The sequence below is a fragment of the Hakea prostrata genome, chromosome 2 (genome assembly GCF_041222555.1).
Source record: "Hakea prostrata isolate BN-2017 chromosome 2, UWA_Hpros_2, whole genome shotgun sequence".
NCBI classification, from domain to species: Eukaryota; Viridiplantae; Streptophyta; class Magnoliopsida; order Proteales; family Proteaceae; genus Hakea; species Hakea prostrata.
In genome coordinates this window covers 72,463,238-72,478,268 of record NC_142601.1, presented here as the reverse complement: position 1 = coordinate 72,478,268, position 15,031 = coordinate 72,463,238, and the positions used below count along the sequence as shown (strand labels likewise).

Here is a 15,031-nt window from a genome sequence, read left to right as displayed (position 1 = left end):
TATCAAATAACCATAACTTCTAAGAAAGTTATAATCACAAGCACATTCCCACATTTATGGCTAAATAAAGAATCGAAATCGTGGGTGGAGAATCTCAAGTTGGTGACGCACCACCAACCCAATAGGATAAATAGAATCAAAAGGACAGGGATAGAATAATCATTGAAATCATGTGTCGAATTTGGCATGGCGAATCTCAAGGTGGAGATGTACCATCGACCACATAAGAGTAATAATCATAAGCAACAGTGTAGTTCAATAAGAGAAATTAAGTGTCAACTTTGATCACGACGAATATCGACTTATAGGATAAGTACAATAAGAAGCATGAGAATAGAATAATGATTCGAAATTAAGATTCAAAATCACAGTTAAAACTCAAGGTGGACCGTGTAGGAAAGTATAATCATAAGGACAAGAATATATTTATGACTAAAATCATGTGCCAAAATCAATAAGGGTGAACTTCAAGGTGTAGAAGCACCCTTAACCTTAGAATAACTATATCACAAGAATGGAAATAGCCATCTGATAAAAATCAAGCATATCAAATAGGCTTAACCTCTAAGAAAGTTATAATCACAAGCACACATTCCCACATTAATGGCAAAAATAAAGATTCGAAATCGAGGGAGGAGAATCTCAAGTTGGAGACGCATCACCAACCCAATATCATAAGTAGAATCAAAGGGACAAGGATAGAATAATCATTGAAATCATGAGTCGAATTTGGCATGTCGAATTTAAAGGTGTAGATGTACCATCGACCACATAAGAGTAATAATCGTAAGGAACAGTGTAGTTCAACAAGAGAAATTAAGTGTCAACTTTGATCACAACGAATATCGATTTGTAAGATAAGTACAATCAGAAGCATGAGAATAGAATAATGATTCGAAATTAAGTGTCAAAATCACAAGTAAAACTCAAGGTGGGCCGTGTAGGATAGTATAATCGTAAGGACAAGAATATATTTATGACTAAAATCATGTGCCAAAATCAATAAGGGTGAACCTCAAGGTGGAGAAGCACCCTTAACCTTAGAATAAATATAATCACAAGAATGGAAATAGCCATATATGATAAAAATCAAGCATATCAAATAGGCTTAACCTCTAAGAAAGTTATAATCACAAGCACATTCCCACATTAATGGCTAAAATAAAGAGTCGAAATCGAGGGAGGCGAATCTCAAGTTGGAGACGCACCACCAACCCAATAGGATAAGTAGAATCAAAAGGACAGGAATAGAATAATCATTGAAATCATGTGTCGAATTTGGCATGGCAAATCTCAAGTTGGAGATGTATCATCGACCACATAAGAGTAATAATCATAAGGAACAGTGTAGTTCAATAAGAGATATTAAGTGTCAACTTTGATCACGACGAATATCGATTAATAGGATAAGTACAATCAGAAGCATGATAATAGAATAATGATTCGAAATTAAGTGTCAAAATCACAAGTAAAACTCAAGGTGGGCCGTGTATGAAAGAATAATCATAAGGACAAGAATATATTTATGAATAAAATCATGTGCCAAAATCAATAAGGGTGAACCTCAAGGTGGAGAAGCACCCTTAACCTTAGAATAAGTATAATCACAAGAATGGAAATAGCCATATGATATAAATCAAGCATATCAAATAGGCTTAACCTCTAAGAAAGTTATAATCACAAGCACATTCCCACATTAATGGCTAAAATAAAGAGTCGAAATCGAGGGAGGCGAATCTCTAGTTGGAGACGCACCACCAACCCAATAGGATAAGTAGAATCAAAAGGACAGGAATAGAATAATCATTGAAATCATGTGTCGAATTTGGCATGGCAAATCTCAAGGTGGAGATATACCATCGACCACATAAGAGTAATAATCATATGCAACAGTGTAGTTCAATAATAGAAATTAAGTGTCAACTTTAATCACGACGATTATCGACTTATAGGATAAGTACAATCAGAAGCATAAGAATAGAATAATGATTCGAAATTAAGTGTCAAAATCACAGGTAAAACTCAAGGTGGACCGTGTTGGAAAGTATAATCATAAGGACAAGAATATATTTATGGCTAAAATCATGTGCCAAAATCAATAAGGGTGAACCTCAAGGTGGAGAAGCACCCTTAACCTTAGAATAACTATATCACAAGAATGGAAATAGCCATCTGATAAAAATCAAGAATATCAAATGGCCATAACCTCTAAGAAAGTTATAATCACAAGCACATTCCCACATTTATGGCTGAAATAAAGAGTCGAAATTGAGGGAGGAGAATCTCAAGTTGGAGACGCACCACCAACCCAATAGGATAAGTAGAATCTAAAGAACAGGGATAGAATAATCATTGAAATCATGTGTCGAATTTGGCATGGCGAATCTCAAGGTGGAGATGTACCATCGACCACATAAGAGTAATAATCGTAAGGAACAAGTGTAGTTCAATAAGAGAAATTAAGTGTCAACTTTGATCACGACGAATATCGATTTATAGGATAAGTACAATCAGAAACATGATAATAAAAAAATGATTCGAAATTAAGTGTCAAAATCACAGGTAAAACTCAAGGTGGACCGTGTAGGAAAATATAATCATAAGGATAAGAATATATTTATGCCTAAAATCATGTGCCAAAATCAATAAGGGTGAACCTCAAGGTTGAGAAGCACCCTTAACCCAATAGGATAAGTAGAATAATATGGACAAGAATAAAATTATGATTGAAATCAAGTGTCAAAATCGAAGATGACAAATCTCAAGGTGCAGACTCACACTCAATCGTATCGGACAAATACAATTACAAGGGTAGGGACAAAAATATGACTACAGTAAATTTCAGGAAGGGTCAATATTAAGGCAGAGACACACCGTTGACCTTGTAGAAAAATTTTAATCAGAAGGACAAAAATAGATTTATGACTAAAATCATGTGTCAAAATTGTGAAGGTCGAATTGCAAGGTGGAGACACACCCTCAACCTTATAGAATAAGTATTATCACAATGACAGGAATGAAATTATCATTGAAATCAAGTGTTAAAATTGAGGAAGGTGAATCTAAAGGTGGAGATCCACCTTCATCCTTATAGGATAAATATAATCACAAGGACATGAGTAGAATTATGATTAATTAAAATCAAGAGTCAAAATCATGGAGGGGAAATCTCAAGGTGGAAATGCACTGAACCCTTATAGAAAAATTATAATCACAAGGACAAACATAAATTTATGAATGAAATCATGTGTCAAAATCGAGGAGGGCGAATCGTAAGTGCCTAATGTGAAGGTATGGTTAGTTTTAGGGGTAAAAATGTCCAAAGAGGAAAAGTTATTGTTTTGTTTAGTTTTGTAAACCCAAAGTTGGCTTTAGCTAATTTTGTTGAAATAAACATTGGGTGACTATTCACTAAAAATAAACCTAGAAGTAGCTAATCTACTAATTATCCCATATAATAATGTTTGAAATCAAGTATCAAAATCAAGGAGGGTGAATCTTAAAAGTGGAGACGCACCCCTTAACCTTATACAATAAGTTTAATCTCAGGGCAAGAATAAGACTATAATTGAAATCAAGTATCAAAATCGAGGAGGGTAGATCTCAGGGTAGAGACGGACCTTCATCCTTATAGGATAGGTACCAACACAAGGACATGAATAGAATTATGATTAAAATCAAGGGTTGAAACTGGTGTGACACAATATGATTATTTATAGCCTAGTCCAATATAACGACGACTTTGCATTGAATATCTTTAATTTAGCCATCCATGGTAGAGAAAAATTTCCACTATCCTATTTCTATTGTCAAATTTGAGTAATACAAATGGATGTGGGCCTTGTTGTGACTACTAAACCCTTAGGGCAAAGAAACCTTGCTAAAAGGCAAAATTCATCCATCCAAAGTTTGTATTTTCTTGTTCTCCTTCGTTGTTCAAATCTTTTCGTAGTTGAAGAGTTGAGATGTTGGTGTCATTAATGGAAAGAGTTGTGGATTGGCAGCTGTCCCTTACTTGGTAGCCGTCCTTCTTCCTTCATTCTATTCACAAACCTAACTCCATTCTACTCACAAAGTTACAATTGATCCACCTCCCATCCGATGTTCTTCCAATTACTTCACCAACATGCATTACTTTCTGAGTTCGAAACACCACTACAGCAGATATTCTGACCAACATCAATCAATTTTAAATGCAGCACAGGTTCGTGGCCTGCATTCAATCCCACATTGAAGCGCTGCCGATTGGAACTTTAGTCTACAGAACATAAGTTTCCAAGTTGGTGAACAATGTCATCTCTAGCAATCAAACCATAATCAAGTGAGACTTGCAGCAGTCCTTCCTCTAAATACAAGCATTACTTGAGTATAGTCTGATTAGAATTGTAGCCAACGGTTTGACTTACACAGTATGCTTCTAAATTTCTGGCCTTGCTTTCTAATTTGGTTTTGTTGATAAGCTTCTAAATTTATGGCCTTGCTTTCTAATTTGGTTTTGTTGATAAGCTTCTAAATTTATGGCCTTGCTTTCTAATTTGGTTTTGTTAGTCACTTTGGTGCAAAGTAGTCATTAATTTTAGCCATAAAATGGTCAGTTAACTATTAATGACATACCAACTTCAGATGGAATAGGTTAGTGAGAAGTCAAATCAATGAATTGACACCAAAATAGTTCAATCTACCTAGGCCGACTTCATAAGAGCTGGCACAATTGGCAATTGGTAGGATTAGGTCACTGAGGAGTCAAATCAAATGAATTTCCACTTCATATAGTTCAGTCTACCTAGACCAACCACATAAGAGTTGGCCACACTTAGAAATAGGTGTTCATCAAAAAAAGGTTTCTTTTCAAAGAGCAAATGACCATTTTTTTTTAATAAAAACAAGTGCAGTGGACCAATAGACAAAGAAAAACATCTGTACATATGAGAACAAATCAGCCAATAAACTTGATTCCAAAAACAAAAGATCAGACATCATGCTATAGAAATGGTTTATACAGGATCCATTGGTTTACCCATGAAATAAAATGATTCAGATAGCATATTAGACAGAAATACTGAAAGAAAAGACACTAAGACAGCCAGTAATTGTTGAGACACAAACCTAATCATACACTCGCGTTCAAGCTTCGACTGTTTGTCATCGCTCCCTTTCATGGCTTTTTCAAGATCTTCCACCTTCCACTCCTCGAGATCCATATCCTTCAGCAAGCCAACATAGAAATCAGAAAGCAAATAGACAAAATACTAAGAAGAATGTGTATTCATACTTACGGGAACAATAGAAGCAACATCATGCATGAAGAATAACCTACTAAACAAACTATAAGAAGTGTCTAGAAGAAGCCAAATACAGAACCAGAACTATTCCAATGCAGTGCAGAATCGATCTATTCATTATTGTGTAAATGGGTGTCATGTTGACATGTGAACCTCTGTTTGTTATTTTCTTCTCTGTTGTATAATGGTTCCCATAGGATTCAGTATCAAATTCCTAAATACTTCTTTTCTTGCAAAAATTTTGGTTGTAAAGTCTCTCTCTACCCTAGGCAATTCAATCACTAGATTCCTGTCCCCATCCATCTCCACTATCATGAGTTCTACATCTGAAACAGTCCCTGAACTTGAGGTTACAAACTCTCTGAGAATTCATTCAGGTTTCAAACCATCATTTGTGGATGTTAGAGAGCAGTGTATCGGGATCCTGCTTCTGAAATTTCATATTAAAAAATCTTTCACTCATGAATTAAAATAGTTGGATGGATTACTAGAGGAATTCTTGATATTACTTAGGAATCGCTGAATTTGATTAGTTACTTGTGAAGCAGTACTGTTAAGTGGAAGAAGACAATCATAAGAGACTTGTAGTATGAAGCACCCTCAGACGTAACTACCCTTTAATTTTTTTTCCTTCTAAACGACATTGCCACTTTTTCAAATTTATTACAGCGTTACCAGGGATCACGGTTCCATCTCACAGTTTCCTTGTTGAGAAATTAACTCGTTACAAACCATAAATTAAATAGTAGTACACTTTCAGTAACTTCCTCATATCGTTGATCCATCTCCCTCATAACCATTTAACATCTGAAGTATGAGAAAAATTCTATATACCAAGCAGAAAAGGCAAAAGAACTATAGGAAGGCAGAATTAACGAACAGTAGATGAAAACCAGTGAAAGGGATTTCAAACCTTTGCCAACATGGAACCCCGTGGATTTGCAATTCTTCCCCTTGTAGAATTCTCAGCAACATCAATAAAGAAGCTCTCGAAGAAAGCAGCCGGCGACCTTCAAGACTAAGAGAAATTAGGGTTTCAGTGGTGAAACAAATATGGGTAATGAGGCTAAGTCGACACCGGCCAAAACCCCTGCTTTTGCCAGCATCGGTTGCTTCCACTTGTGGCCTTCTTTGACCGACGAACACCCACTCTTCTTCTCTTCGTGAATAAACGAACAGGAATTCCAAGCCGAAGAAAGGCGCGATAGAAAGAGTTAGATACTCAAAACGATGAGAAAACAGGGTTTCAGTGGATGAATGAAGATGGGTAACGATCGGAGGGAGTACCCAAAACGACCGGAGAAACCAGGGTTTCAATGGAGAGAAGAAAATGGCTAATGATCTGAGAGAGTCGATACTCAAAACGCGTATTGATACTCGAAACGATCGGAGAAACCAGTGTTCAGTAGAGGAACGAAAATGGGCATCGATCGGAGAGACAGTTGATGAAGCAGCGGGAGATGAAGCGGCGGGAGATGAAGCGGCATTTGATCAAATATCTGCACGGGTTAAATGAGGTTTAAATATATAAATAAACAAAATTTAAAAAGAAGATGAAACGATCCCCAAAGACTAGAAAAGAGATTTAACCGACATTTATCATAACGTCGGTTTGTTTTAACTATTTTTAAAAAAAATTTACTTTGTATTTTAATTATCAAATATAAGTTTTTCAAAAAAATCTTATTTCCCATAGTGGTTCTTTTTCTTTTTTTGGAATAAAATAATGATTCATCTGGTAACAAAATTATAGGATTGTTTAACAAAATAAAAAATAAATTATACGATTAAATTATTAAAAGAATAAAAGATAATTATTGTTATTCCCATTTACTCTAATTTAATGACTACTTTATCTCCTATAGTTTTTTCAAATTACTAATTCAACTATAGATCCTTCTGCTAGGGGTATCAATTTTCAACCCGAACTGTTAAAACCGGACCGAACCGGCATGTTATAGCCCATACTCGAGTTGAGAGAGAGACGAATGCTTGAGAAAAAGAGGAGGGAATGGCGTTAGTGAAAACATTTTAAGTTTAAAAAAACCATCACCTTCCTAGTATGAAACTAAAATTTTAACTCTTAAATGTTTTGTATTATCATTTGAGGAGAAAAAAAGAAAAAAAATACCCACACTCAAAATCCATCTTCTTACTTGCTTTCGAGTTTGATTCTTCTATATTATCTCCTCTCTTCGGGCGCACACCTCGATGACATCCTCAAAGGGGAGCTTTGTCGTCCTCAAGGGTTGAACCCATAATCTCTTCATTGAGAAATATAGAACTTACCACTCTACCAACCCTGCATTGACAAATATCATCTTCCCTATTTTAACAACCCTATTCAATTATCTTTTGAGCACCGTTGGATTAGAAGTGTGTCGGATGCCGCATATTTGTATTTGTCCCGATGATATCATGACTGTTACATTGAAATTGTTACACGTGGCCTAAATTTAACATAGTCTGCCACTACCCCGAAAAGAATCCACTTACAAACACTCACCCTGAAAGTTAACACTTAACACCGCAAGTATTGAACTTGAAAAGACTGAAATAACCTTACACCTCCTAATTAAATGACTTACACCTTTGAAACCTGTCTCTCGCATCTCTTTCCATTTCCTACATTACCAATGCAAGAAGATTGTATCTACGCATATGATTTTGACTTTTTGCCACAAATTTTGCCAAATAATCAGCCACTAAGTTAGTTTCTCTACAAGGATGAGTGATTTTCTATTGTATTGCTGTTGCATCCAAGAAAGGCTTTACACACGACCACTGTTGCATCACATACCGTGAAAATCGCCCCTTGATAGCTAAACCTATCACCACAATTACGTCTTTTTGCACTGATATCCTTATTCGCAATCACCAAAGAAGATAGTAGGTATGAAGCGACCCTTATGGAAGAAGCCCAATTGTGCATCAGTTTCACATCATAAACAAATAACCAGAGGCATAGTGGTAGTTCTGCGTGCTCCTGAAAGATACAGCAAGCTCCCAGTTGCTGTTATCTTTCCCTTCTCTTCATGAGCTCAATCTATTTACTTCATCAATCCATTCAACTTTTATTTTTTGAAAATGCTTCTCTACTGAATCCATTGAGCCCCAGTGTACAATTTCTTTGAGCAAGCATTTCTTGGCGGAACCAAAAGGGGCTCCTTCAACTTCCACCGCCGCATGCATCCACCTTCTCAACTGGATTTTCTAGTTACGTTGTGTTCCTCAATTTCAGGGGTGATGATACTCATAATAGTTTCACTGGATGCCTTAACTTAGTTATGAGAGACAAAGGAATCAATGTCTTCATTGATAGCGAAAAGCTATGGATTGGAGAAGCCATTGGCCAAGCTTGCCTTGGAGCAATTAGGGCATCTAAAATTTCGATCCCAATCTTCTCTGTAGGTTATGCAAATAGCAAATAGCAAATTGTGTCTGCTGGAACTTACTCAGATTTTTCATGGCTACACATCAAACGCTCAGAAAGTCTTTCCTGTATTCTTCTTCATTGAGCCCTCACATGTTCGAAATAAAGCAGGAAGTTTTGAGAAAGCATTTCGTGAGCATGAGAAGAATTTCGAACCTGGTATTGTGAATAGTTGGAGGAAAGCTTTGAAAGTGATTGGGGACTTGAGAGGAGAAGTTATTGATACGAACAAGCAAGTCTCTGTCCCACAAATTTTTGTTATTCACTTGTTTTTAAGAAGAAGAAAAGTTAAACAATATCAAGGGGATTTGGATCCTTTATTGCCTGTGTCCGCCCCCAATTTTTTGAAAATTTTTATTTTCTTTTCTGATTTTTTGAAATCTTGGCTCGACCGTTGTTGTTAGCCGTTGAAATCAGCTTAAATTGGCATCATGAGCTGCAGAATTCACCAAAAACTGGTGTGCTATCTTGTGTTGGGACACAAACACTTGCGAGATACATAGTTTTGCCTTAATGGAAAAGCGGATGTGGTAATTCTGTGTGCTCCTGCAACATACAGCATGTTCCTAGGAGCTGTTATCTTTCCCATATCTTGAGCTCAATTTAATTACTTCATCAGTCCATTCAACCTTCATATTTTGAAAATGCTTCTCTACTGAATCCATTGAGCCCTTATGTACAATTTCTTTCTCAATTTTGATAATAAATTCCCATTTAATTACCTCCCTTATATGTTATGTTGTTCATAAATAATTTCATCTTATTAGTTTTTGCATACAAATTCTTTGCAGGAATCAAGCAGAGGTAATTGAGTTAGTTGTAAAAAGAGTTTTGGATGTATTGGTCATTAAAACACACTTGGCTTTATGTAAGCATCCTATTGGGATAGATTCTCGGGTAAGAAACCTTTTATCTTTATTAAGTTGTGGCTCAGATGATGTTCAATTTATAGGAATTTGTGGTCCTCCTGGAATTGGGAAGACTACCATTGCTGAGGTAGTCTATAATTGGATTTTTTTCAACCTTCAATAGGCATAGCTTTATTCCAGATGTAAGCAAACAAGCAATGCAGGGTTTGGGTCTTGCTTCTTTGCAGAAGCAACTTCTTAAGGGCCTGTTTGGTTACATGAGTTTGGAGATTTCAAATATCTAGAGATTTCAAATATATTGATTTCAAATCTATGGAGTCATAATTTATAAAATTAAATGTTTGGTTGTGGAATGAAATATGTGGATTCATCCTAAAAAACTATTTGATCAACGTGATTTTTGTGAATGTGCAAATGTATAGCTTTTTTGAAATCTCTGAATTTCTCCCTTACCCATAAATCTACAGATTCACGTTTTTAGTGTAAAATAATGAATCACTAGATTTCATGAATTTAGAGATTTTTACAACCAAACGGGTATAATTTTCAGATTTATGAATCTAGATATTTGAAATCTCTGGATTCATATAACAAAACAGGCCCTAAAGATATGTTCAATGTAGACTTTGACATTGGTCATTATCGTAAGGGGAAAAAATTGATAGAAAACCTGCTTTGCAAAGAGAAAATTCTTCTAGTTCTTGATGATGTGGATGATAAAGATCAAGTTGATGCTTTGGCCGGTGAAATCTATTGGTTTGGCCCGAAAAGCAAGATTATAATAACAACCAGATCTAAACGTATCTTGAATGTGGCCAAAGTGGAGAAGGAAAAAAAATATATTGGCCTCAAGAGTTGGATGAGGAATCTCTTCACTTATTTAGTTTGCATGCCTTTTCAATGGACGAACCTCCTCAACATTGCAAACCCTATAGGTTGGATTCCTTGTTTGACCAAAATTAAGTGATTTTTCTATGGAAAATAATTTAATCATAACACCTATTAATGGTCATTTCAATAACTAACAGCATATCCTAAGGACCCAACAAAAGAGAAAAACAAAATCTTCAAATAAAGTCGAACATAAATCGTGTAATTCATAGTACTACAATGCATTTAAGAGGTATGGACTGCACCAATACCCCAACACAGAAGGCATAGTTTTTGATTACCACTATAATTTTCAAATCATCAAAGAGAATTTTTTCTTCTTAACCATATCACATGATTTAACGTCTTTCTCATCCATTTCCCCCAACCGCCCACATGTTTTTACGTTTATGTGCTTAATCAATAGAGATTCCACAAAATCCATCCAATGTAAAAGGCAAAAATTCCTCCAAAGCGCCCCCAGCGGGCGGGCGGGGGGTGTCTCCGCGGGGGGGGGGGGGGCGGGGGGGGGGCCGCCCCCCCCTCCCTGGTGTCGGCGGGGGGGGGGGGCCCACCCCTCCCGCGCCCCCCCCCCTCCCCCCCCTCTCCCCCCCCGCGCCGCCCGGGGGGGGGGGGGGGGGGGGGGGGCGGGGGGGGCGCCCCCCCTTCCCCCCCCCCCCCCCCTCGCCCCGCCCCCCCCCTGGGATTCTCATTTTTGAGCGGAGCGTCATGTAAGATGAAGGTCCAGACATTGTCACAGAACCTGTAAGTGTGCAAATGTCCCTGAAATCAACAAACACAAAGATCATTGGTATAACCCCTAGATTCCCATTCACAGAACCCAACACAAGAAAAACCATTGATGTTGATAATGATAGGGAATAGTCTAGTGAGTAAATGAAAACACAGCAGTTAACAAAATGTGGACAAGTAGTACAGAAGTTTTCTACTAAGAACCTGAAGCAACCCTGATCTCTTCACTTTTCAAAATTTTGCATCCAAGAAGTGATCATGCATTCATACTGAGCAAATAGTCCATTGCAGATAATGGCATCTACCTATTCTCATTCATGGAGAAAGAGATGTTGGAAGCTCAACAACCATGATGACCTACATGCTTATACCTTCAGTAATTTATTAGCATATTACTCAATAAACCACGTTTTACAATGTGACCATGAATTCCAAGGAAAACTAATGTCCACTGTAATTCCATCAAAATGGAGATTAGATTAGACCTCATAGATTTTTCCTTTTTGTACGGGTGACATCAACTCTCAATGCCCTCAACCACAAACAATGAGTAACCAGCTTTGTAGGTAGTCAAGTAGACATGGTAGGGAAAACACTGAAAGGGTGTCCAAAATGAAGCATTACAAAGCGAGAGGACTTACCATGCGGATACATAATGCCAAGAATACAACTCAATGCAAGCTACGAGGTGCAGAAAAACGTGAAGTGATGAAGTTGTTGGATACTTGGATTCAATGAGAGATGCAGCACGCATCCTTTCTATAATCTGCACTCTACAAAATCGAGAACTGTATAGAGCACCCAAAAAAAAATCCCTCATTGGCTAAAATACAGAGAACCCACCTCTTATGTATTAGAAATAAGTACAATTAATTTGAGGACTTGAGTTAAGAAAATCTGGCTTGCTAGGTAAAGTTCATGGCAACTGATCGAGATAGCACATAAGATTGAACCTAGAGATTAATCTCATACTAGACAGGAAGCCTAGACCCAAAAGAATGAAAAGTAGTCATTATGACAAAACACGATGCTTCAGCTAGAGTAAATTGTTTTGACTGACACCACTCTTTCTCCTCTGATTACAAACAACTTTTTTTGGAGAAGAACCATGATCTCATAAATGCAAGCGAACAATTTTACTTCATATTGCAGATGGAAGAAAATGTATAATGAGGCTTTGTGAGCCATGGCACGATTCACGAAAGCCCTAAATGCTAATCTTCCAATTTTTTACCCTTCTTTTCCGGAGACCCAGGCGGCGCGAGGGGAAGTCGGTAGCAATATATTATATTGTGAAAGCATACCTTAATTGAGACTTTGCTCTTGACTTGAGTCTCCAAAGCTTGATCATAGACTAATATTCACAAAAAAATAAACAAGAGAAAATGTCGAAATTCTAACCAGAGTAGTCAGATGATGAAAAATCCGAAAATTGTCCTACCTTGTCAAATTGGAGGAGAACTTTAATGGCAAGCTCGGGGTTAAGAGTCCCATTTGAGACCATCTCGTCTAATGTTTCGGTCAAGCACATGCCAATAGTCGATTGACGATAGAGTTCAAAAGTTGCCATTCCTAACTCAGATCTGTCAAACTAATAGCAAATCAGTTAACCTCTATGACACAAAAAAATGTTAATCAAACAATCCAAAGTATACAAGATTACTATGAACACAGATTTTCAGCAAACAAAACTTGATTTGCACAAGAGATAACCCATCAGCATACGAATTTGATACATGATGAATCAAGGGTAATAAGAACACAAATGAGAAAAATCTTAATCAGTTGCAGAGAAGGAATAATAAGATGAAAAATCATCTAAAGACATTAAAGGAGTGTGAAGCCCAACATAAAATCCATTGAGATCATAGTCTCAAGTTTTCATTATGTTCAAAAGATCATTGTTTACGAGTAAATCTACAAGGATTCAAATTGGTTTTGGACCTAGAGGTCAAATCTGTAATTGTCTCATTAAGCTAACCGATTCAAAATCTTAGAACTGGTACCAATTTCAAAACAATTGCAAGATTGGTTTGCAATTAGTGCTAGATGATCATAGTGTACAAAATTCCAAAATCCCTACCTAAACATACGAAAAATCAGATAACCACTCCTACACACAAATAACCAAATACCCATGCATGATCGAAAAATACAAGATTTTAAAATATGCATCCAAATACTTAAAAGAGGAAATTTCCATCCCTAACAATAAACAAATACAAAATTCCAACATTAAATCACCGACAGCAATTCAACATATCACATCATTCAATTACATGTGAAATATCAAACATCTCCCACCTTTCTAACAACTCCACAAAACCACCCTTTGTTTCTTACAATTGCACATGTATCCACTAAACTTAATAGTGTTAGGTTATTATTTTTTTCCCGATTTCCTTTTTTTTTTTTTTTTGGGGGGGGGGGGGGGGGGGGGGGGGGGTGTCGACTATTATGACCGAAATACAGTTGCATATAAAGAGCCAACGTTAATGAACCCTTTCCATTTCTTCTTCATTCACTTGCAAATCCACCTACCTCACCCCACTGCAACCCATCAACCATACAATAGAGCTAACCCTAAGCAATGGACTTTTCTCCCATTACTATCAGGCTTAGAGAATGGATAATCATTCTTGTCGGATGGTAATCATCAAAAGAAAGACATGGTAGCTGCTAGAAGTTGGCTTCACCATTAAAAGCCAGGAATGGAACGCACCGCCAAACTCAAATGATGAGTATAAGCACAAGGACAGGAACAGAATTATAACTGAAATTAGGTATCAAAATTGAGGATGCCGAATCATAAGGCGCATACACATTCTCAATCATATTGAATAATATAATCATAAGCACAACAACACAAATATAATTGAAATCAAGTATCAAAATCAAGGAGGGCAACATGCAAGGCGGAGATCCACCTTCAATCGTGTAGAATAAGTACAATCACAAGGCTAGGAATATAATTCCGATTGAAATCAAGTATTAAAATCGAGTAGGGTAACTCACAAGGTAGAGAAGCACCCTCAACCTTATATGTATAATCACGAGGGTAAGAATAGAATCTTGAATGAAATTCTTTGTCAAAATCAATGAAGATGAATCACAAGGTGGAAATGAACTCTCTAACCTTACATGGTAAGTATCATCATTGCATCAGAGATAAAATTATGTTTGAAATCAAGTGTCAAAATCGAGGCAAAAGAATCTCAATGTGGAGATAACCCCTTAAATCATATAGGATAAGTACAATTATAAATGTAAGAGCCATCAAAATTATGAAGGGCAAATCACAAACAGGAGACACACCTCAACCTTATTAAATAACACAATCATAAGCATCGCAATATAGTTATAATTGGAATCAAGTACCAAAATCGAGAAGGGCAACACTCAAGGTGGACATCAACCTTCAACCGAATAGAATAAGTACAATCATCTAGCCACAAAGATAATTTCAATTGAAATCAAGTGTTAAAATCGAGGAGGGCAACTTTCAATGGGGAGAAGCACCCCAAACTTTATAGGATAGTAGAATCACGAGGGCAGGAATAGAATTATCATTGAAATTAATGGCAAGGAATTATGATTGTAATCAGGTATCAAAATTGAGAAGGGTGATTCAAAAGTTGATGATCCACCACCAATCACATAAAATAAGTACAATCACAAGGCAAGGATAAATTTCAATTGAAAATCAAGTGTTACAAATTAAGAAGGCAACTCTCAAAGAGGAGAAAATCCCTTGAGCATATAGGATAGTACAATCACGAGACAAGAATAGAATTATCAATGAAATCAAAATTGAGAGGTAAAAT

The 15,031-nt window shown here is 36.7% G+C and overlaps 1 protein-coding gene and 1 long non-coding RNA gene across 5 annotated transcripts in view; both read right to left on the bottom strand.

Annotated features, from left to right (window-relative positions):
• The window catches only part of LOC149026288 (uncharacterized), a 72,554-nt gene extending 65,785 nt beyond the window's left edge, over window positions 1-6,769 (bottom strand). For all 4 annotated transcript variants that reach the window (XR_016171830.1, XM_089146543.1, XM_089146544.1 and 1 more), the window contains exons 1-2: window positions 6,196-6,769; window positions 5,107-5,204 (exon numbers count right to left, since the gene is read on the bottom strand). Coding sequence is in view for 3 of the 4 variants with exons in the window: in XM_089146543.1 (XP_089002669.1) it covers window positions 5,107-5,204; window positions 6,196-6,207 (110 nt within the window). In the remaining variant the exon portion in view is untranslated. The remainder of the gene's footprint in view (window positions 1-5,106; window positions 5,205-6,195) is intronic.
• Window positions 6,770-12,662: 5,893 nt separating this feature from the next.
• LOC149026287 (uncharacterized) overlaps window positions 12,663-15,031 on the bottom strand; it is a 77,656-nt gene continuing 75,287 nt past the window's right edge. Inside the window, exon 5 of the long non-coding RNA XR_016171829.1 lies at window positions 12,663-12,790. This is a non-coding gene — a long non-coding RNA (uncharacterized LOC149026287). The remainder of the gene's footprint in view (window positions 12,791-15,031) is intronic.